Below are 24,095 nucleotides of genomic sequence, written 5' to 3'. Positions count from 1 at the left end.
TGTAGTTAACTAATGTTAACAAATGAAACATTATTGTAAAGTGATACCATATTTAAAAAAAAATGTCATATTAGTTATGGTCAGTAGAAGTCATCAGGGATTTGTGCAATTCAATAGTTGTGATTCATCTTATTCTTTTTGAATACGTATATGTTTAGTTAACCTTATTTGGTTGATATTTCATTTTAGCCTGCTATATTTTGAGGATTGTATCTGTGTATTCTATGTTATTAAAGTTTTGGCATTCTGACATCTATCTTGTTTTGTCTTCTGTTGTCCTCTTTGTTGTCTGTATTTAATCTTGGGATAACCGAACAGTAGGGATTGTGCTATAGCATTCAATAAAATAGGGGTCTTTGTATTCAGATTTAAGGAGTTTCAAATCTTTGTGAATACATATAAAAGATTTACAGGACAATAAATGTCCTGATTTAATGTATTTGTTATACAATATTGTGGATGATCTGATGTTTTTTAAAAGTAATTTCGATGATATGAGAACAGCCTGCATCCCAGCTTATATTGTTGTGACAAGTCAAAGTTGAAGTTGAATAACCTTAAATTTGTTCATAAAGTATACTTGAAGCAATGAAATGAAATGAAAAACATTCCCCCTTCATTTTATTAAACATACTTTCATACAGATCAATACAGATCATTTATCAGATTTTTTTTTTTTTTCATTTCTATTACTCAAAAATTAAATACATAGATTGCTCATGTGTACCTTTGTTGTAAGATACTAATCGAATTAATACAATGGAAGATATATTCAATTAAAAAGAAGAAAAACAATGTCAGTTCTGAATCACATTATTATACCTTTAAATATACATTTCACTTGTGCCATAGAGGAATGTTCAGATTTATCAGAAATTTTTTTCATTCTATTACTCAAAGATTAAATACATAGATTGCACATGTGTACCCTGGTTACAATATATCTCAGCATCTAACTAATACATTAGCACCTGTGCCATTTTTGCAGCATAGAGATTCAGATTTGGCTTCAATTAACCGATCCTCATTATTTCTCCAGCTCAGTGTACAGAGAAAAATTTTGCTTTTTGTAAATCACAGAACAAAAAATTGTAACGCACACATACCTTTTGTATCACCAGACTCTATATGTGGCAAGAAAGACCAGTAAATGTCACAGCAAGATCATAACTTGACTCATTTGCTTTGTAATTTGACCAAAAATATCTGAGATGTCAGTCACAGTCATGTTTTAGTAGCATGAGTTTTGTGATTAGTGCATCACAGCTGACAAAAGAAGTGACGCTAGGGTCATCCACAAAGCTGTGAGCATACTAGCCAGGACTGGAGACCTGTTAGCTGTAAAAAATAAAATAAATAAAGGAAATGCACATTAATTATTGATTAATTCAGGCCAGTAAACAAAGTCTTTGGAAACAGCTTAAAAATCCCTTTATGGACTTCCAACCCTTCATCATTCATCCATTCATTCATTCAGTTTGCTTTTGCTGACTGTAAACACAACAGCCCACACTACTCATACTCTTTCATTCTCATGTTACTTATATTTCTCTAAGGGTTAAGAGAAAAACAGAAACATTCTGTATAGATGTTGTAAATTACTTATTTATTATTTATCAAGGAATATTATTAGAGCTGCTAAAGCTGTCACATTTTTTGAGATATTATGTATAAATCATTGCACAAAAACATAGGAATAAATGTATACTGACCAGCGACTCCTGCGGAATCTGTAACTACGATAGTTTTTGGATCAATTGATAGTTTGACTGTTCCATTTCTAACAGCTTCAGCAAGACCCCTAGCCAGCTCTGACGCAGTAGGGTTATTGGCAAGACTATCGTTAAATCCAAGTAGACCCTCTACTGCAATAGAGCCAGACCTGAGAGAAGACAATGTTCATAAATTAATAAATGGAAAAAGTGTAACGCCACAACTGTACTAATGACTTATAAGCAACTATCCATTTAACTACTCAATCAACCAATAAATAAAAATTTAAACAAGCTGTGATGATGCAATTTTACAGAGCATTGACTGTTTTTAGAATTTTATAACATTTTACCTGAACCTCCAAACCAACGAGCGCTTGAAGTTCTTAAAACCTTTGTAAAATCCATCAAGCTATAATAAATGAATAAACAGTTCAGGAGAGATTTAATTTTATAATGAAAAACTAGAGAAATGTTCAAATTGTTTTTCAACTGAAAAATTTTAACTATTATTTAAAGGACAAAACAATTACCTCAGAGGTGATATTTTTTACCAGCTTTTTGGCTCCATCAGATTCAATATTTGAAAGGTCATTTGTAAAGTCACCGTTCAGTTTGAAGGTTATATTGTAGTCTGTAAGAGCAGAAGCTGCTGAGACTGTTGTAGCTTGAGTCGGAGTTGAAGTATTAGCAGTGGTCGTCACTTTGGTTCCATTTTTGGGCAGAATGAAAGGAAAATGGGTAACAATTCAATAATACTTTGTATAGGCTTACCAATATACAATAAATCTCAACCATGAAGACAGCATTTTGCTTCTCCTACAAGATTGTGTGTGTGTGTGTGTGTGTGTGTGTGTGTGTGTGTGTGTGTGTGTGTGTGTGTGTGTGTGTGTGTGTGTGTGTGTGTGTGTGTGTGTGTGTGTGTGTGTGTGTGTGTGTGTGTGTGTGTGTGTGTGTGTGTGTGTGTTATCATCAAACAAGAATGATTATGTCTATGTCCTTCATTTAAAGGGTTCACAATGTAACAGACAAGTATCTAACAGGAAAAAAAAATGATCTGTAAATACACTGACCACTGGTTTCTGGGATATCAGTAGCATTGATTGATGAGTTATTAATTGTGAAGTTGAAACTTCCATTCGTGATAGCCGTAACAAGGGTGTCTATCACATCTGTCACATTAGGACTAGTGCCATTCGTGGAGTCAAACTCGAGGACAGAATCAGTCACAATGGAGCCCTTGCTGTGGAGATCAACCATGTTGAAACACAGTCAGATAATTAACTAACAAATAACTGAAAGTTATCCAAATGGAACAATCAAATGGTCACTTGACTTACAAACTGATAAACTAAACTAGTCGGGAAAGCAATCACTGATCAAACAAATCATGGATATATCCATCTATGTTAATAACAGGGTGTTTGGTAATGACTACAAATGAATGTACTGTTACCTGAACTTCCGAATAATCATGCGGTAGAATTTTGGAAAACGTTTCTTGTAAACTTGAGAAAACTGTAACACATAGATAAATAATCATATAAATATCATATTACTGGCATACAAGCATTTCTGATATTGAGATCCAATTTCTCTGCAAGAAATGTAGTTTTAAAACAGACAAAAAACAAGTATTTAGCAAACTATTCAGGGTGTTAAAGCATATATCACCAGTGGTATATATTTTTAATGTTGCCAATACACAACATTACCAGAATCTACTGCTATTGCAATCAACATATATAGGAGAAAAATATTACTGCAGTGGTGATGCTATTTGACAGATCTTTGGTCTCAGGATTACTGAGATTGGAGTAGATGTCCTTGAAGTCTTGAACAATCCTGAAGACTAAATTAATCTGTGCAACTTTAGCAGGTGCAGAGACTGTTGTCACTGGAGTTGCAGTTTGGTTCGTAACTGGAGTTGCAGTTTGGTTCGTAACTGGAGTTGCAGTTTGGTTCGTAACTGGAGTTGCAGTTTGGTTCGTAACTGGAGTTGTTGCAGGTGTTGCTGCTTTGGGTAAAATTAAAATGGGACAAAGTTCAACAAAAGTGTCAAAAAACAAAATGAATGTGGCCTTGAAGCCTTATTTAACAACAAAGTTAAATTAAATCTGTAGTTAAGTTAAATCTGTAAACACACACTGACCAGTGGTTGACTGGTTCTGTGGTGTGACCTCAGCAATACTGGTGGCATTCTGAATGATTGTGAAGTTGAAACTTCCATTCGTGATAGCCGTATCAAGGGTGTCTTTCACCTCTGTCACATTAGGACTAGTGCCATTCGTGGAGTCAAACTCGAGGACAGAATCAATCACAGTGGAGCCCTTGCTGTGGAGATCAACCATGTTGAAACACAGTCAGATAATTAACTAACAAACAACTGAAAGACCAAATGGAACAATCAAATGGTCACTTGACTTACAAATTGATAAGCTAAACTAGTCGGGAAAGCAATCACTGATCAAACAAACCATGGATATGTCCATCTATGTTAATAACAGGGTGTTTGGTAATGACTACAAATGAATGTACTGTTACCTGAACTTCCGAATAAACATCCGGTAGAATTTTGGAAAACGAATTCTGTAAACTTTAGAACACTGTAACACATAGATAAATAATCATATAAATATAATATTACTGGCATACAAGCATTTCTGATATTGAGATCCAATTTCTCTGCAAGAAATGTAGTTTTAAAACAGACAAAAAACAAGTATTTAGCAAACTATTCAGCGTGTTAAAGCAAATATCTCCAGTGGTATATATTTTTTATGTTGCCAATACACAACATTACCAGAATCTACTGCTATTGCAATCAACATATATGCCTCATAGGAGAAAAATATTACCGCAGTGGTGATGCTATTTGACAGATCTTTGGTCTCAGGATTACTGAGATTGGAGTAGATGTCCTTGAAGTCTTGAACAATCCTGAAGACTAAATTAATCTGTGCAACTTTAGCAGGTGCAGAGACTGTTGTCACTGGAGTTGCAGTTTGGTTCGTAACTGGAGTTGCAGTTTGGTTCGTAACTGGGGTTGCAGTTTGGTTCGTAACTGGAGTTGCAGTTTGGTTCGTAACTGGGGTTGCAGTTTGGTTCGTAACTGGAGTTGAGGTTTGGTTCGTAACTGGAGTTGTTGCAGGTGTTGCTGCTTTGGGTAAAATTAAAATGGGACAAAGTTCAACAAAAGTGTCAAAAAACAAAATGAATGTGGCCTTGAAGCCTTATTTAACAACAAAGTTAAATTAAATCTGTAGTTAAGTTAAATCTGTAAACACACACTGACCAGTGGTTGACTGGTTCTGTGGTGTGACCTCAGCAATACTGGTGGCATTCTGAATGATTGTGAAGTTGAAACTTCCATTCGTGATAGCCGTATCAAGGGTGTCTTTCACCTCTGTCACATTAGGACTAGTGCCATTCGTGGAGTCAAACTCGAGGACAGAATCAATCACAGTGGAGCCCTTGCTGTGGAGATCAACCATGTGGAAACACAGTCAGATAATTAACTAACAAACAACTGAAAGTTATCCAAATGGAACAATCAAATGGTCACTTGACTTACAAACTGATAAGCTAAACTAGTCGGGAAAGCAATCACTGATCAAACAAACCATGGATATATCCATCTATGTTATAACAGGGTGTTTGGTAATGACTACAAATGAATGTACTGTTACCTGAACTTCCGAATAAACATCCGGTAGAATTTTGGAAAACGAATTCTGTAAACTTTAGAACACTGTAACACATGGATAAATAATCATATAAATATCATATTACTGGCATACAAGCATTTCTGATATTGAGATCCAATTTCTCTGCAAGAAATGTAGTTTTAAAACAGACAAAAAACAAGTATTTAGCAAACTATTCAGCGTGTTAAAGCAAATATCTCCAGTGGTATATATTTTTAATGTTGCCAATACACAACATTACCAGAATCTACTGCTATTGCAATCAACATATATGCCTCATAGGAGAAAAATATTACCGCAGTGGTGATGCTATTTGACAGATCTTTGGTCTCAGGATTACTGAGATTGGAGTAGATGTCCTTGAAGTCTTGAACAATCCTGAAGACTAAATTAATCTGTGCAACTTTAGCAGGTGCAGAGACTGTTGTCACTGGAGTTGCAGTTTGGTTCGTAACTGGAGTTGCAGTTTGGTTCGTAACTGGAGTTGAGGTTTGGTTCGTAACTGGAGTTGTTGCAGGTGTTGCTGCTTTGGGTAAAATTAAAATGGGACAAAGTTCAACAAAAGTGTCAAAAAACAAAATGAATGTGGCCTTGAAGCCTTATTTAACAACAAAGTTAAATTAAATCTGTAGTTAAGTTAAATCTGTAAACACACACTGACCAGTGGTTGACTGGTTCTGTGGTGTGACCTCAGCAATACTGGTGGCATTCTGAATGATTGTGAAGTTGAAACTTCCATTCGTGATAGCCGTATCAAGGGTGTCTTTCACCTCTGTCACATTAGGACTAGTGCCATTCGTGGAGTCAAACTCGAGGACAGAATCAATCACAGTGGAGCCCTTGCTGTGGAGATCAACCATGTTGAAACACAGTCAGATAATTAACTAACAAACAACTGAAAGACCAAATGGAACAATCAAATGGTCACTTGACTTACAAATTGATAAGCTAAACTAGTCGGGAAAGCAATCACTGATCAAACAAACCATGGATATGTCCATCTATGTTAATAACAGGGTGTTTGGTAATGACTACAAATGAATGTACTGTTACCTGAACTTCCGAATAAACATCCGGTAGAATTTTGGAAAACGAATTCTGTAAACTTTAGAACACTGTAACACATAGATAAATAATCATATAAATATCATATTACTGGCATACAAGCATTTCTGATATTGAGATCCAATTTCTCTGCAAGAAATGTAGTTTTAAAACAGACAAAAAACAAGTATTTAGCAAACTATTCAGCGTGTTAAAGCAAATATCTCCAGTGGTATATATTTTTAATGTTGCCAATACACAACATTACCAGAATCTACTGCTATTGTAATCAACATATATGCCTCATAGGAGAAAAATATTACCGCAGTGGTGATGCTATTTGACAGATCTTTGGTCTCAGGATTACTGAGATTGGAGTAGATGTCCTTGAAGTCTTGAACAATACTGAAGACTAAATTAATCTGTGCAACTTTAGCAGGTGCAGAGACTGTTGTCACTGGAGTTGCAGTTTGGTTCGTAACTGGAGTTGCAGTTTGGTTCGTAACTGGAGTTGCAGTTTGGTTCGTAACTGGAGTTGCAGTTTGGTTTGTAACTGGAGTTGCAGTTTGATTCGTAACTGGAGTTGCAGTTTGGTTCGTAACTGGAGTTGCAGTTTGGTTTGTAACTGGAGTTGCAGTTTGGTTCGTAACTGGAGTTGCAGTTTGGTTTGTAACTGGAGTTGCAGTTTGATTCGTAACTGGAGTTGCAGTTTGATTCGTAACTGGAGTTGCAGTTTGGTTCGTAACTGGAGTTGCAGTTTGGTTTGTAACTGGAGTTGCAGTTTGATTCGTTACTGGAGTTGCAGTTTGGTTTGTAACTGGAGTTGCAGTTTGGTTTGTAACTGGAGTTGCAGTTTGGTTCGTAACTGGAGTTGTAGTTTGGGCAGATGTTGTTGAGAGTGTTGCTGCTTTGGGTAAAAATAAAATGGGACAAAGTTCAACAAAAGTGTCTCATAATTAATGCTTAAGATTTACCATTATAGTTTAGCATGCGGTTAGTTCGGCTGACAAATGCAGACTGGTAAGAAATCAATATAAATTATAAATATATTAAAAAAATTCTATCTCTCTTTAGAGAAAAAAGTTACTTCATTACTTTGATTTTGGACATTAATGCTAAACTGCTAGATCACTATCCATCACCAACCAAGCCCATTTGACTGCAGTACATTCTATTTTAAGAGTAAATATACTTGTAATTATGTCCTTTTCTTATGATTCTTTTCCTATTTAGCACCAAAACTTTGGAACAGTCTTCCTCAATGTTAGGCTGCATAGATCAGCCGGAACTGGGTACACTTCCCATAAATCCTGTTAAGGATTTAACTAAATCCAAAGTTAAGGATTCATTAGTTTGAATATACATTGGAACAAATACTATAATAACATCTTAGTTGAAAATTCACTGTACCTACTTTATTTTTGACAAAACATCCCATGTTATATATTTAACATATGAGCAGAAATTGGTAAACAAAAGCTTATTTGATGTGGCAGTAGTCTATTTTACAGTAAAAATTATATAATCTATCCAAAACTAGCCTCTAGTTATCTTCTCTAAACATTCATATTTCGTCTGTAACATATCGTTTTTATGATATATTATATAGGGCATATAAATGTTAATTTGCAGTTTAAAATTGCTTACAGCCTACAAAGACATTCGATTTTTAATCATCTCAGTATAGCAATATAGTTTGGGAAAAGCTAAACTATTAGATGTGTTCATGTTCATGTAAAAATAGCATGCTTACTAATTATTCGCTGAGTTTTGTTTAAGTTTAGAGACGTGCTCTAGAAAAAAGTTCAGGAGATGGAGAGGCAGAAAGCACACTCATTTTCTTTATTTTACAAAAGCACAATGTTTTGTTTCGATTGTAAGTGGACACTTAAAAAAGTATACATTTTACGGTTTATTTTTTCATATTTCTTAAGTCTGCATGACTGCTATGTGAAAAAAAATCCAGCAAAAAGCGCCGGCGCGTTTGTCAACCTTTCTGTACGGTGTTGTGTAAGCGGCCCCTAAGTTAATAACTAATGATCTTTGCAACGGAAGTGAATCAATTAGCTGGACAATAACATTATTCTAGAGCTGCTGTAAAGCCAAAACAATCTGTTACTTTAATTTCCTATTATCACTGTAAAGCTGCTTTGAAACAATCTATATTGTTAAAAGCGCTATATAAATGAAGGTGACTTGACTTGACTTGAATTATGATATACAGCTGTCCCAACAGGCTAAAGATTGATCTATATACAGCTGGGTTGGTCACTTTTTAGAAAAGAATTATAAAATCACTTTTTAGAAAAGAATTATAATATATGTTACTTTCTTTTTCACTAACCTTTCTTGTGGTTATAATGATTTTATTTAACATTTTGGTTTCTGATAAGCCCTGTTTTTTTGTTTGTTTTTTGTAAATTAAGTGCAATGATACAGAATTATTTGGAATATATAGTAATATCACAACTAGATCCTTACCAAGACACAGAACAACTACAATAATCCTCCACTCCATTGCGATCTTCTTTTAGCAATACGCCTAAAAAATGAAGCATAGAAGTGTGATGAGCCGAAGTTCAAAATCAAGCATTTCTTCATGCAACATTAAATAGAGAGAAAAAATCCTCAAGGCAGGTGATCTTGATGTCACAATTTCAAAAAGTATCAAGAGCTGATTAAGCAACAAACAAATGCAGTTATATTTTCCAAGTATTTTTTTTATTTAATAAAACATAATATATTCTACCCACTCCTTTCAAGGATGCATTAAGATTTACAAAACAAAGTGCACACTTACATAATAATGTTTTATCACATGGATACAAAGAAGAAGAAAAAAAATTCTACTTACTTTTTAAAGATTTAGTGAAATGGGCAATAAAGGATATTCTGTATAGCAAGCTTTTCAAGGAAAGTTCCTGTCATCCGTTAAATGGTCACCTCTAACAGAGCACAGCAGACAGGTGAGAGGGCATTTAAAGGGAGACATCTTTCTTCTGAAGAAGAATGGACCAATGAGAGTTCAGTTGGGAGTTTGATGACAAACTTGATGAACAGCAGTATCAAGTTTGAATGAGATGGTACATGATGACAGTAGCCTGCCTACATGTTGCATCATGATCTGTTTTGACCAATTATTGCATTATTTAATTACTCTGTGCCATCACTTAGTAAAACTGTACATTATTCATGTGGAAATATGTTCTTCAACATCCTTGACTGAAGAATCTTTCTGAAGTAACATTTTCCCTCATAAAATTCATTCAAATTTCATATCCAATATGCAAAAAACACTTCCATTTACGATTAATGGAGAAAGTAAAGCCATTTCTTTCTCTTTTAGTGATTTTGAGAAGGTGATACGTGCTCTGTAAAGCTTGATCAGGCATTCATAGTAGTTGCACTGAAGTGTTGGAATAATCTACCGCTTCACAGACTGGGCCCAACTTTAAATATTTTTTAAATGACGTTTGAAGGCGCATCTTCTTTTCTAGTCTGAGTTATTCGTTGCTGTATGTTGTTTGTTTCTTGGTGTTTTTATCTGTGCCTTTTGCTATTTTTTATATGGTGAATTTTATTATTGTACAGCACATTGGTCAATACTCTACATTTACATTACATTTACATTTAGTCATTTAGCAGACGCTTTTGTCCAAAGCGACTTACAATTTAGGACTAAATTAAGCAAGTCATCGTGAAGAGGCAAAAACTACGCAAGAAGTGCTCAAAATACAAAGTTCAGGCATTGTTCAGAGTAGCATAAGCCTGATAAGGGAGGATTAAAGGATAAGGAAATAATTATTTTTTATTTTATTTATTTTTAATTATGAGGTTAAGTGCTCACGGAAGAGATGAGTTTTCAGTTGTCTTTTTAATGTTGTCAGGGATTCTGCATTCCGGATGAGGGTGGGGAGATCATTCAACCAGCATGGAACCATGAATGAGAATGTTCTCGACAGTGATTTTTTGGCTCTCTGTTATGGTACCACGAGTCGTTGCTCGTTGACCGATCGTAGGCTTCTGGTAGGGATGTAGACTCGTAGGAGTGAGTGAAAGTAGGAGGGAGCTGAGCCTGTGATAGATCTGTAAGCAAGCGATGCCTTGAACTCGGCCGTTTTATAGTCATAGGCAAACTAGGCGGTCGCCTAGGGCGCAAACAGCTGGGGGGCGCCAGTGAGAGCCCCCGCCCCACCAAGAGTTTTTATATATATATATATATATATATATATATATATATATATATATATTATTAATATTATTATTATTATTATTTCAAGGTCATATTATATTTTCATACTTTTGCTATTTCGAAGCATTATGATTACTTGCGATTATCTGAGTAAGTCTCATTCATTGGTGGTGATAGTGGCCGCTGCCGTTAGACATGTTAAAGTCGTGCATGCGCAATACAACGCCAGAAAGCCGTTGCCTTTCAACGTCGTCATCCGTGCTTACTTGAAGTAAATGTTTGAGTTTCATCATCATGAAAAGGTCAAAGCCATCAGGGGCTCAGAATCGAAAAAAGAAGATGAGAAAAAGAAAGCAAAATATACAGGTATGTTACAAATTGGTTAATTGTTCTACTACTACTACTGCTCCATCATCACAACGAGCAAAACATTGTGACTGCATTATTAGCAATACGGGACGGATTTACGTCATGCTCATTTCAGCAGCTGAATAAATAGCAGGGTTTTTCCTGCATTGAAATTTATTTGGCGGCTGCAAAAAAAGCGTATTTTTGTCCCGCCAAAAGCCCGCCCCGTTCACACTGCCAGCGATTTTGTCGCTGCATGTCGCTAGTCTCTGTACTGTGAAGTCGCTTGTGGGCGTTCATAGTGCTGTCGCTCTAATGTGACTGGTTGACTGCACGTCTGGCCATATCTATACCACAGTCTATGATCTATACAAAATACCATCACAAGTGATATATACAACTATATCATTTTAATTTGACTAGGATTTAGGCTCAAAAGAAACAGTATGCTGTTGGGAGAGTGTTTTTATATTACCACAGCAGTGTTCAGTGGATTAAATCATTTAGCCTACTGGATTAACGATCGATCAATCAACAGATTAACTCATACTGTCATACATTACTAAAACGTCATTCGAATTTGACAAATAATCAATTTTCTTGTCCCTAATAGTCAACATAATGCAGGGGAAACTGTAAAATGATCTGCAGCAGTGCTAAACTTGCATCATAATTACAACACTCGAACTAAATGTGTGAATTAAACTCACTGAGACTGTCGATAGTTTCTTTTCCATGCATCATTTTATTATATCCATGTATGTGGTTACACTCAAATCATATAAAACAGTGAAATCGCCCTCGAACTCCTGTCTTGCCTGCACTCGAGACGGTGACGTGAGCTGAGCTCCTCTGAAAGTCTTCTTTCCTATTGGTTGTCGCTCGCGAAAATCGCTTCTTTATTTGCATAAAGTTGAAATTTCTGAACTTTTGTCGCGCGTCTCGTGTCGCTTGACACGCCCACATTCTGTCGCCAACGGTCACTGTCGCTCGTGTCGCCGGAAGTCGCCAGCGCTCCATTGAAATGAATGGGATCATGTCGCTTTGTCGCTGCGTGTCGCTGGCAATGTGAACGGGGCTTTACTTACTCGGTGAGTGACAGTGCGCATGTCAGTTAACGTAGACTCACTGTATTTCGGACATCACGGTATTCCGGACACTTGACCTTTTCCCGCAAATTCTATAAATGAACACTTTCAGGTCACGGCATCTATATATATCCGTGTCGGTGTCATCTTTGCCGCCTCGTTTCAAAGAAATCAATGTGAGTTTCTAACGTACACCAACGACTGTTCAGATACCCGCAGGGGGGGGATTTTCCGGCAGGACAAAAGGAAGAGGGGAGAATACCTCGGCTCTTAAAACATGATCCCCCACCAGAAAATGACAAAAAAAACATATGTTTAAGTTACTTATAAGCCATAAAAGTAATGTTAATAACGTTAATCATAATTTCTATAACATTAAGTTATTTGAGGACCCAATAAAAATGAATCTAGACATTTTATAAAAGGAACTTTTAATAACATGAAAAAGATGAACATCAACAAAAAACTATACATTTAAGGTTAGATTTCCCCCTTTCCCTGGTGTGTCCTGGCCTCTCTCCCTGCCTATTAAAAAGAAAAACATTAATGCTTTGCCATAAGTATAAGAACTCACAACAGTGTAACATTACAATTACATTGCACCACCATTTTGCGTTTTGAGACCCTGAGTCCTCACAAGCTTCCCTAAGCTTTCAACCCTGGAAATATGTCAACAGTGTGCAACACTGAGTGACGCCCTGACTAGCAATGGTCAGTCAGATCTGAATGGAAAGGAACTTGCACTAGAAATGCAAAATTTTCCAGATTTCCCCAAGAACACCATGACAACACTGGAACTGTTGTCCTTCATAGAAGAAAAGAAATTGAAGGAAATTTTCCCCAATATGTGGGTGGCTGTCCGAATTGCTGCAACTTCTCCTGTAAGTGTGGCTAGTGCAGAGAGGAGCTTCTCAAAATTGAAGCTCATTAAAACATACCTGAGGTCTACAATGACACAGCACTGTCTCAATGGCCTGTCAATGATGAGCATAAACAGGGATGCTTCCAGGCAGATGTCCTATGATGACATTATTGACACTTTTGCAGCTATTAAGTCTAGACGTGTCCACTTTTAAAGCTATCGAAAATAGTAAACATGCTCAAATATGCCATGGTCAATTTGTTTAGTCCTTGGTTACCAGATATCTCGCCTAGGGTGCCAAAAAGGCTAGAAACGGCCCTGCTTGAACTTGATGCGAGCAGCGAGTGGTAGCCAGTGCAGAGAGATGAACAGAGGAGTGACGTGGGCCCTTTTGGGCTCGTTGAAGATGAGACGAGCTGCAGCATACTGAATCATTTGTAGAGGTTTAGTTGCACATGATGGAAGTCCAGCTAAAAGAGCATTGCAGTAATCAAGCCTAGAAATGACCAGGGCCTGGACGAGAAGTTGTGTTGCATGTTCAGTTAGGAAAGGCCTGATCTTCCTGATGTTGTGCAGTGCAAACCTGCATGATCGAGCTGTCTTTGAAATGAGGTCTGTGAAGGTCAGCTGGTCACCGACCTTGATGGGGTGATTGATGCTGAATCTAGCTAGTGAAGTCGTGCTGTAGAGACGGATTGGCAGGGAGGACAAGAAGCTCAGTCTTTGCCAGGTTGAGCTGCAGGTGATGTTCCTTCATCCATTGTTGTTTAAATGGTGCTTTATAAACAAATAAACTGAATTGTTATAGGCCAGGGTCTGGATTAGCATTGTAAGTACATGATGAGATGTGAGATATGTATGAGACATTCCTGATATGCCCTTGGATGACTCATAAAAGCAGCAATGAAATTTCTATTATGATAACTCTCTGAAGATTTTCAGTATTGTCATGGATATGACAATGTTTATGTATTTGGTGTTGGTGGAATGCTGCTTCAGAGCAAGTACACAGGTACTTTCTACGACCAATACATACGCCGAAACACTGCTGTGAGTATGTAAGACACGCTGCTGCTGCACAAATAGCACATATCAATTACCCATAGCAGATTTATACAGGTGGAGCTGGGGAAGTTGGAGGGTTTTAGACAAACTCTGAAAGCATGCTGCAAACTGCTATAGTGAATGTTAACTAGCCATTTAAATGTTGAGCCGCAAGCTCATTGGGTGCAGATGCGACATGTACCAGCTTATGCCAAGTATATTAATGCTGTAAATATCATCAGCTTGCGTTAAGGACCCATCAGCCTGCGCCATCTGTGTGTGTGTGTGTGTGTGTGTGTGTGTGTGTGTGTGTGTGTGTGTGTGTGTGTGTGTGTGTGTGTGTGTGTGTGTGTGTGTGTGTGTGTGTGTGTGTGTGTGTGTGTGTGTGTGTGTGTGTGTGTGTGTGTGTGTGTGTGTGTGTGTGTGTGTGTGCGTGTGTGCGTGATTTTCACTCTGGGAGGATAGGAGTCACTTGTCTTTAGAAACAAAGGGTGTGATAAAAAAGGTGTGTTTTTTTGATAATCATGTTGTATTTCAAGTTCTTGAACAAACATTAGGAAACTACGTAACTGGCTTTTCCATGAAATGCAGCTTCTCGTAACTCATATTGTTTGTTCCAAAACAAACTAGAGCAAAAATTTGCTAACCGCACAAATCTCTTAAAATCTTGTATGCTCTTATAATCTATTGATGCTCCTATAATTTCACACATTATAAGCTGTCATTATAAATTCTACAACAATTTTTATATGGATTACAGTCTTTATTTGGTTGTATGGCTGTTGTTAGTTTTGCATCTTTAATTTTACTTTGTTTTTCCTTGTGGCTTTTGGTAAACAGACAAGAATGCTTTCCTCATGCCAAAACTTCAACGTCAACTTCATCAAAGAATGGTCACAAGCCTCATATAATTATAGCAGTAGTTTTTAGGTTCCGCCTAATCAATTATTTTAAAAATGTCACATTAAACGGTTGTTGTACAGAATTGTAAATGCTTTTTCTCTTTTTTTTATGACATTTGAAACTGGGAAAATCATAGTGTCCATTTTATCACTGCTAAAATGTTCAACTCTTAGCAAATGATAAATGTGAGGTGTCAGACATGAGGACTGTCCAGAAAAGGAAAAGTCTCTTGACACCAGGGTTTGACTTGACTATGTGATAGCAGACCTCTGTAACAGGTGTGGCCTCTGGCTGGGATAGTAATACAGAAAGGGCAGTTGCTAATGTGTTAAGCATGGTCCCATTGAGATGCATATCACTGTATCACTTCATTTAACCTTGTTTCTGCAAGGCAGTTTAACCTGCTAGTGCGCACCTCCCTTTTGAACAGAAACCCAGTAAATGAACTACAATGAACAGGCATAATCGTGGCTTCTTTTGAATGAAGACATTTGGATGGTTTTTTTAAAGTCATACATAAAAATATACTATTTAGAAAGTGATCTAGAATGTATTTGCTTAAAATATTTTTCTTAAAGAAATGTATGACACTGTCCTTGAACTTGGAAACTGAATGGGGTCAAAGTCATTCATTTTTTTTGTTGTTTTTTTGCATGTTCCATTTCAAGTGTAAAGCAATGGATTTAAAACTCTGAATGAGTTTCAAAAACATGTCCTCATATTTCCCGATCTCCACGCTGAAAACCTTTAACATTTCCCTATATGAGTCTCAAACGATCTGACTCCAACCCTTTCTGTAGTCTCATCTCTAGTGTCCTCCACCCTCCTCATTCCTCGGATTCCACACATTTACCCATCTTTACCATTGTTTCAAAAGTCTTCAACCCGATTCCCCAGATGTTGCATGATTTGAAAAGCATTTAATTTACATTACAAACATCTGATAAACAAAGTTTGACTTAAAAGGTTATGGGTCTTCCCAACCTGGTAACTTGGTTCCCAAACAGAAGTTCACAATCATAATGGGTCATGTTTTAGATTAGGGCCAGATTAATTCTCACTATTATCTAACTATTAACTATGATTGTTGCCTCAATAAACTCTTACTTACTGCTTATTAATAGTTAGTAAGGTAGTTGTTAAGTTTAGGTATTGGGTGGGATTAAAGGATGTAGAATATGGTCATGCAGAATAAGGCATTAATATGTGTTTCTATTAATATGTTTAATTCTCCCTTCACATGCTATTATAATTAGTGTAATTGTGAGTAGCCGACTTGGAAATTGCACATGAACCACTTCTCAAAACATAATGAGGTAACACTTTTGAAGGTCCAATTCTCAACATTAACTAGTTGCTTATTAGAATGCATATTATTAGGATATTTATTAGTACTTTATTAGCTGTTTATTAGTACTAATAAACAGCCAATATCCTAATAATATGCATTCTAATAAGCAACTAGTTAATGTTGAGAATTGGACCTTCAAAAGTGTTACCTCATTATGTTTTGAGAAGTGGTTCATGTGCAATTTCCAAGTCGGCTTCTCACAATTACACTAATTATAATAGCATGTGAAAGGAGAATTAAACATGCAAAATAATGACATCATGTGACAGCAATGTATTACAGTTTGAAATGTTTATCTCTTATTATTTTAACAAGTGGTAGTAACTATACAGTGGAGTGAAGGATAAAAGTAAGAGTAGATTTATTGACACCAATTCAAATGCTGTGTAAAAAGTCTGCACAATAAATCGATGCAACAGCTTGTTTACAGGATGTATGTAACTTTCTTATATTGAACTCACCTTGGAGATTTATGTTGGCCAACTACTTGCACTGCCTATATCTGAAAAGTTGCTAATCTAGCGACAAATTCTCTAAATTGGCAAACACTGCAATTTAAATGAACTGAGAATAATAATGGCTGGGAGCGTATTAGAGGTCAAGGGCAATCACCACGACTACAAAATGTCAAAAACCATAACATTTCATACCATATCCATCCATTCTCCAAACCACTTGTTGTATGTAGCTTGGTGGAAATTGTTCGCAAACCATGTTGGAAATATATTTCAAATGTTATATACAGTAAGAAAATGAAATTAATTACTTAAAATAGAGATTTTTTAATAGTAAAATAAACATTATAAGAGGCATGTTCCTCTATGAGTTCAAAATGACTCCAACTGGCTTTTGAATGATTATAATTATGATTGTCTCTTTATTCGCACGAGGGGAGTGCATATTAGTACCCTGGAAATCGTACTTCGCTAGTTCTCGCGAGAGCACAAGTTGAATTTGCTCAGCGAGTTTACTCTGGCGTAGAGTAATGATGCTCATTAAATATGCCCTTGTAGCCGAGCTGCACCAATCACATCGGGTTATCTGATATAGGCGGGCCAGAGGCGAGCTAAACAGATGACGAAAGCGCTGTGATGTCGAAGTCATTAGTAAACATTGCAAGATGGATGAACACCAGTTGTTTGAAACGGCTTTGGCCGCTACAATGAATGTGTTAGACTTGGCTTTTTATCTAAAAGAGGAACAGAAGATGGCGCTTGATGGCGCTCCTTTTTCAAGAAGGGCGTTTTTGCTGTTTTGCCGACCAGATACGGCAAGAGTCTCTATCAGTTAGCTCCACTGGTATGGGGCTTGTTGTGATTGGTCGTAGTGTTATCCAGTTGCGTGCAGTGAGATTTTCAAATGCATGCTTGGTGGCGCCCCTCGAGCTGGCCGATTTTCATTAGTCGATGCCAGACCATTACTCTTTCAGATTTAGGTCTGGATTTCCAGGCTAGCATATTAGCCTAATAGTAAAACATTTTTCCACTCGAAAATCCGAAATATATTTTTATACTGGGACAACCGATCAGTAGGGCTTGTAAAAATTAGGGGAGATTGAAGTCTTTGTATTCAGATTTAAGGAGTTTTAAATATTTGTAAATAAATATACAAGATTTACTGGACAGTAAATGTCCTGTTTTAATGCATTTGTTATACAATATTGTGGGTGATCTGATGTTTTCTAAAAGTAATTTCGATGATATGAGAACAGCCTGCATCCCAGCTTATATTGTTGCCACAAGTCAAAGTTGAAGTTGAATAACCTTAAATTTGTTCATAAAGTATACTTGAAGCAATGAAATGAAATTAAAAACATGATTCACCCTTCATTTTATTAAACATACTTTTATACAACATGATACAGATCATTTATCAGAACTTTTTTTAATTTCTATTACTCAAAGATTAAATACATAGATTGTACCTTTGTTGAAAGATACGCAGCATATAATTAATACATTGGAAGATATATTTATTGAAAAGAAGAAAAACAGTCTGAAAAAATCTGAAAAAATGTCAGTTCCGAATCACATTATCTTACCTTTAAATATACATTTCACTTGTGCCATAGAGGAGTGTTCAGATTTATCAGAATTTTGTTTTCATTTCTACTACTCAAAGATTAAATACATAGATTGCACATGTGTACCCTGGTTACAAAATATATATAGATCTTCAGAATCTAACTAATACAGTGGCACCAGTGCCATTTTTGCAGCATAGAGGAATGTTCAGATTTGGCTTCAATAAACCGATCCTCATTATTTCTCCAGCTCAGTGTACAGAGAAAAAATTTGCTTTTTGTAAAGCACAGAACAAAAAATTATAACTCATACCTTTTGTATCACCAGACTCTATATGGCAAGAAAGACCAGTAAATGTTACAGCTAGATCATAACTTGACTCTTTTGCTTTGTAATTTGACCAACAATATCTGAGATGTCAGTCACAGTCATGTTTTAGTAGCATGATTTTTGTGATTAGTGCATCACAGCTGACAAAAGAAGTGACGCTAGGGTCATCCACAAAGCTGTGAGCATACTAGCCAGGACTGGAGACCTGTTAGCTGTAAAAAATAAAATGAAAGGAAATGCACATTAATTATTGATTAATTTAGGCCAGTAAACAAAGTCTTTGGAAACACCTTAAAATCCCTTTATGGACTTCCAACCCTTCATCATTCATTCATTCATTCATTCATTCATTCATTCATTCAGTTTGCATTTGCTGACTGTAAACACAACAGCCCACACTACTCATACTCTTTCATTCTCATGTTACTTATATTTCTCTAAGGGTTGACATGTTCTGTATGATTTATTTATTATTTAGTGCTGTCACATTTGTAGAGAAATTGTGTATAAATCATTGCACAAAAACATAGAAATAAATGTATACTGACCAGCGAATCCTGAGGAATCTGTAACTACGATAGTTTTTGGATCAATTGATAGTTTGACTGTTCCATTTCTAACAGCTGCAGCAAGACCCCTAGCCAGCTCTGACGCAGTAGGGTTATTGGCAAGACTATCGTTAAATCCAAGTAGACCATCTACTGCAATAGAGCCAGACCTGAGAGAAGACAATGTTCATAAATTAGTAAATGGAAAAAGTGTAACGCAACAACTGTACTAATGACTTATAAGCAGCTATCCATTTAACTACTCAATCAACCAATAAATAAAAAATTTAAATCAAGCTGTGATGATGCAATTTTACAGAGCATTGACTGTTTTTAGAATTTTATAACATTTTACCTGAACCTCCAAACCAACGAGCGCTTGAAGTTCTTAAAACCTTTGTAAAATCCATCAAGCTATAATAAATGAATAAACAGTTCAGGAGAGATTTAATTTTATAATTTTATAAAAACTAGAGAAATGTTTAAATAGTTTTTCAACTGAAATATTTAAACCATTATTTAAAGGACAAAACAATTACCTCAGAGGTGATATTTTTTGCCAGCTTTGTGGCTCCATCAGATGTTATATTTGAAAGGTCATTTGTAAAGTTGTCGTTCAGTTTGAAGGTTATATTGTAGTCTGTAAGAGCAGAAGCTGCTGAGACTGTTGTAGCTTGAGTCGGAGATGAAGTATTAGCAGTGGTCGTCAGTTTTGTTCCATTTTTGGGCAGAATGAAAGGAAAATGGGTCACAATTCAATAATACTTTGTATAGGCTTACCAATATACAATAAATCTCAACCATGAAGACAGCATTTTGCTTCTCTTACAAGATTGTGTGTGTGTGTGTGTGTGTGTGTGTGTGTGTGTGTGTGTGTGTGTGTGTGTGTGTGTGTGTGTGTGTGTGTGTGTGTGTGTGTGTGTGTGTGTGTGTGTGTGTGTGTGTGTGTGTGTGTGTGTGTGTGTGTGTGTGTGTGTGTGTTTATCATCAAACGAATGATTATGTCTATGTCCTTCATTTAAAAGGGTTCACAATGTAACAGACAAGTATCTAACAGGAAAAAAATAAATCTGTAAATACACTGACCACTGGTTTCTGGGATATCAGTAGCACTGATGGATGAGTTATTAATTGTGAAGTTGAAACTTCCATTCGTGATAGCCGTAACAAGGGTGTCTTTCACGTCTGTAACATTAGGACTAGTGCCATTCGTGGAGTCAAACTCGAGGACAGAATCAATCACAGTGGAGCCCTTGCTGTGGAGATCAACCATGTGGAAACACAGTCAGATAATTAACTAACAAACAACTGAAAGACCAAATGGAACAATCAAATGGTCACTTGACTTACAAACTGATAAACTAAACTAGTCGGGAAAGCAATCACTGATCAAACAAACCATGGATATATCCATCTATGTTATAACAGGGTGTTTGGTAATGACTACAAATGAATGTACTGTTACCTGAACTTCCGAATAAACATCCGGTGGAATTTTGGAAAACGACTCTTGTAAACTCGAGAACACTGTAACACATAGATAAATAATCATATAAATATCATATTACTTGCATACAAGCATTTCTGATATTGAGATCCAATTTATCTGCAAGAAATGTAGTTTTAAAACAGACAAAAAACAAGTATTTAGCAAACTATTCAGCATGTTAAAGTATACAGTATATCACCAGTGGTATCTATTTTTAATGTTGCCAATACACAACATTACCAAAATCTACTGCTATTGTAATCAACATATATGCCTCATAGGAGAAAAATATTACCGCAGTGGTGATGCCATTTGACAGATCTTTGGTCTCAGGATTATTGAGATCGGAGTAGATGTCCTTGAAGTCTTGAACAATACTGAAGACTAAATTAATCTGTGCAACTTTAGCAGGTGCAGAGACTGTTGTCACTGGAGTTGCAGTTTGGTTCGTAACTGGGGTTGCAGTTTGGTTCGTAACTGGAGTTGCAGTTTGGTTCGTAACTGGAGTTGCAGTTTGGTTCGTAACTGGAGTTGCAGTTTGGTTCGTAACTGGAGTTGCAGTTTGGTTCGTAACTGGAGTTGTTGCAGGTGTTGCTGCTTTGGGTAAAATTAAAATAGGACAAAGTTCAACAAAAGTGTCAAAAAACAAAATGAATGTGGCCTTGAAGCCTTATTTAACAACAAAGTTAAATTAAATCTTTAGTTAAGTTAAATCTGTAAACACACACTGACCAGTGGTCGACTGGTTCTGTGGTGTGACCTCAGCAATACTGGTGGCATTCTGAATGATTGTGAAGGTGAAACTTCCATTATTCAAGATTTGTGTCAGTTCTGCCACATTCGGCTTAGAGCCATTGATAAATTGAAGTTCTCCCTCTGTCACAATGGAGCCATTCCTGGGAGAGAACACAGGAAAATAATAAATGAATGAACTGGGTGAACAAATGGTCAGTTGACTTACAAAGTAACTAACCAACCAACCATTCAAACAATAAGCTAAAATAATTTATCATGATTTTAACAGTTTGCGTTTACCTGATGTGCAAAATTTCGAAGTGTGCAAAGTTTGTATATTTTTCCTTGTAAAGTTGCTCAACCTATAAAACATTAACAAACAGATTAAGACATTTCTCCATACAGCTCTACATAATATTTAATTATGGTTTTCATTTCTTTTTATTATACTACTTGACAAATGATCAAATCCTGTATCGTTTTCTAATGCTGCAAATAACTTTGTCTGCGAGACTTGAAAAATAGGCAAAGTAGGCATTTTAGCAAATTCAATCATGAACATACACATAGATATGGCCACACCCGCTCTTATGTTAAAAATAAGGTGGATATAATTACACATTATATCTGTTTTATTCTCAACCAATTTTTTTTTTTTTTCTCACGACCAATTCGTACGAGTGAGCAAAAGGTGGCTAATTCGTACAAATTCGTTTGACCTCACTTGTACGATTAGTCTAAACCCCAGTTTTGGGTAGGTTTAGGGGCGCGGTCAGGGGTAGGTCATTCGTACGAACTCATACAAATTGGGCAACTCGTAAAATATGTAAGATTTAGCAAAAATCATAAGGTCGTATGAATTTGTATGAATTAGCCACCTCGCAAAATACGTACGAATTGCTGTGAGATCGGGTTGGTACACCTTTAACTGAACCCACTGCGGGAAAGAAAATACAGAGTCATTTTAACCATTCCTCACTGGCCAAAAATATTACCTGAGAGGTGATGTTCTTTCTCAGGTCTACGGTTTCACTATTGGTGCTGTTTGAGTAGACATCCAGGAAAGTGCCGTTGATGCTGAAGTGTAGAGTGAATCGATAATAAATGGTGCTGTTGGCGCTGTTGTTCGTTTGAGCAGCATTTCCAGGCACATGTAGGATTCCTATTTAAGGTGAAATTAGTAGAAATTAGGGGAAATGAGAGAAGTTGAGGAAGATTGCTGAAGATTTACCTTCATAGTTTAGCATGTGGTTAGTTAGGCTGACAAATGTATACTGGTAAGAAAGCAATCCATATATAAAAATAAATAAAAATTACATTTTTTTTTTTTTTTTTTAATACATGTCTCTTTCAAGACAGTTACATTAATGCTGATCATCACCAACCAAGCCTATTTGACTGCAGTGGATTCCATTTTGAGAGTAAATATATTTTACAGCTGGATTGTTGTGAAAATTCTTTTGTAATTCATGTGCAATGATACAGGATGATTTGGAACAAGTATCACTACTAGATCCTTACCAATTAGACACAGAACAGCTACAATAATCCTCCACTCCATTGTGATCTTCTTTTAGCAATACGCCTAAAAAATGAAGCATAGAAGTGTGATGAACCGAAGTTCAAAATCAAGCATTTCTTCATGCACCATTACATAACAATGTTTGCATTTTGTATACCATTTTATATTTTATTTCACTCTGGATACAGAGAACAACTGAAAATGTTTTCTACTTACTTTTTAAATATTGGGTCAAAAAAAGCAATCCAGGTTATTCCGTATAGCAAGCTTTTCAAGGAAAGTTCCTGTCATCCGTTAAATGGTCACTTCTAACAGAGCACAGCAGACAGGTGAGAGGGCATTTAAAGGGAGACTTTTTTTTTTTTCTTCTTCTGAAGAATGGACCAATGAGAGTTCAGTTGGGAGTTTGCTGACAAACTTGATTAACAACTGTAAAAAATAATAGCTTTGTTTCGTGGTATGTGACGGTACATGATCACAGTAGCCTGCCTACATGTTGCATTGCCTGTTTTTGACCAATTATAGCTAATTGAAAAATTATGGCTGCAAAACAGTTTTTACATATTTTAACACTCAACAGTATCTGTGCCATCACTTAGTAAAACTGTACATTATTCATGTGGAAATATGTACTTCAACATCCTTGACTGAAGGTAATCTTTCTGAAGGAACATTTTCCCCCATAAAATTCATTCAAATTTCATATCCACTGTGTTCGCAAAAACACTTCCAAATATGATTAATGGAGAAAGTAAAGCCATTTCTTTCCCTTTTAGTGATTTTGAGAAGGTGATACGTGCTCTGTAAAGCTTGATCATGAGACATTCCTGATATGCCCATGGATGACTCATAAAAGCAACAATGACATTTATATCATGACAAGATTTTCAGCATGGTGATGGATATGACAATGTTTATGTATTTGGTGTTGGTGGAATGCTGCTTCAGAGCAAGTACACAGGTACTTTCTACGACCAATACATACGCCGAAACACTGCTGTGAGTATGTAAGACACGCTGCTGCTGCACAAATAGCACATATCAATTACCCATAGCAGATTTATACAGGTGGAACTGGGGAAGTTGGAGGGTTTTAGACAAACTCTGAAAGCATGCTGCAAACTGCTATAGTGAATGTTAACTAGCCATTTAAATGTTGAGCCGCAAGCTCATTGGGTGCAGATGCGACATGTACC

General features: G+C 36.3%; 1 protein-coding gene across 1 annotated transcript; it reads right to left on the bottom strand.

The window, feature by feature from the left end:
* Positions 1 to 604: 604 nt before the first annotated feature.
* Positions 605 to 23,236, bottom strand: LOC309495523 (uncharacterized protein). Its single transcript, XM_082165304.1, has 21 exons — positions 23,116 to 23,236; positions 22,899 to 22,962; positions 22,373 to 22,539; positions 21,678 to 21,739; positions 21,375 to 21,538; positions 20,938 to 21,239; positions 20,619 to 20,680; positions 6,081 to 6,262; positions 5,716 to 5,945; positions 5,402 to 5,463; positions 5,008 to 5,189; positions 4,571 to 4,872; positions 4,257 to 4,318; positions 3,865 to 4,046; positions 3,476 to 3,729; positions 3,169 to 3,230; positions 2,786 to 2,955; positions 2,246 to 2,415; positions 2,066 to 2,124; positions 1,713 to 1,882; positions 605 to 1,338 (listed from the first exon to the last, which is right to left on the bottom strand). The coding sequence occupies exons 2-21, from the start codon at positions 22,936 to 22,938 to the stop codon at positions 1,253 to 1,255; spliced, it is 2,970 nt and encodes a 989-aa protein (XP_082021430.1). The 5' UTR covers positions 22,939 to 22,962; positions 23,116 to 23,236; the 3' UTR covers positions 605 to 1,252.
* Positions 23,237 to 24,095: the final 859 nt, after the last annotated feature.

Source organism: Leuciscus leuciscus (genome assembly GCF_965113295.1).
Source record: "Leuciscus leuciscus genome assembly, chromosome: 3".
Classification (NCBI taxonomy): Eukaryota; Metazoa; Chordata; class Actinopteri; order Cypriniformes; family Leuciscidae; genus Leuciscus; species Leuciscus leuciscus.
The sequence above is the reverse complement of the archived record's forward strand: the minus strand, read 5'-3'. Positions and strand labels throughout refer to the sequence as shown.

Excerpts from the sequence above, each read along its gene's own strand:
- LOC309495523 (XM_082165304.1), bottom strand. The coding sequence starts at position 22,938 with ATGGAGTGGAGGATTATTGTAGCTGTTCTGTGTCTAATTG. Across the intron at positions 20,681-20,937 it reads CAAATGGCATCACCACTGCG|TGTTCTCGAGTTTACAAGAG; the intron begins GTAATATTTTTC and ends TATGTGTTACAG. Across the intron at positions 1,883-2,065 it reads TCGTTGGTTTGGAGGTTCAG|GTCTGGCTCTATTGCAGTAG; the intron begins GTAAAATGTTAT and ends GTCTTCTCTCAG.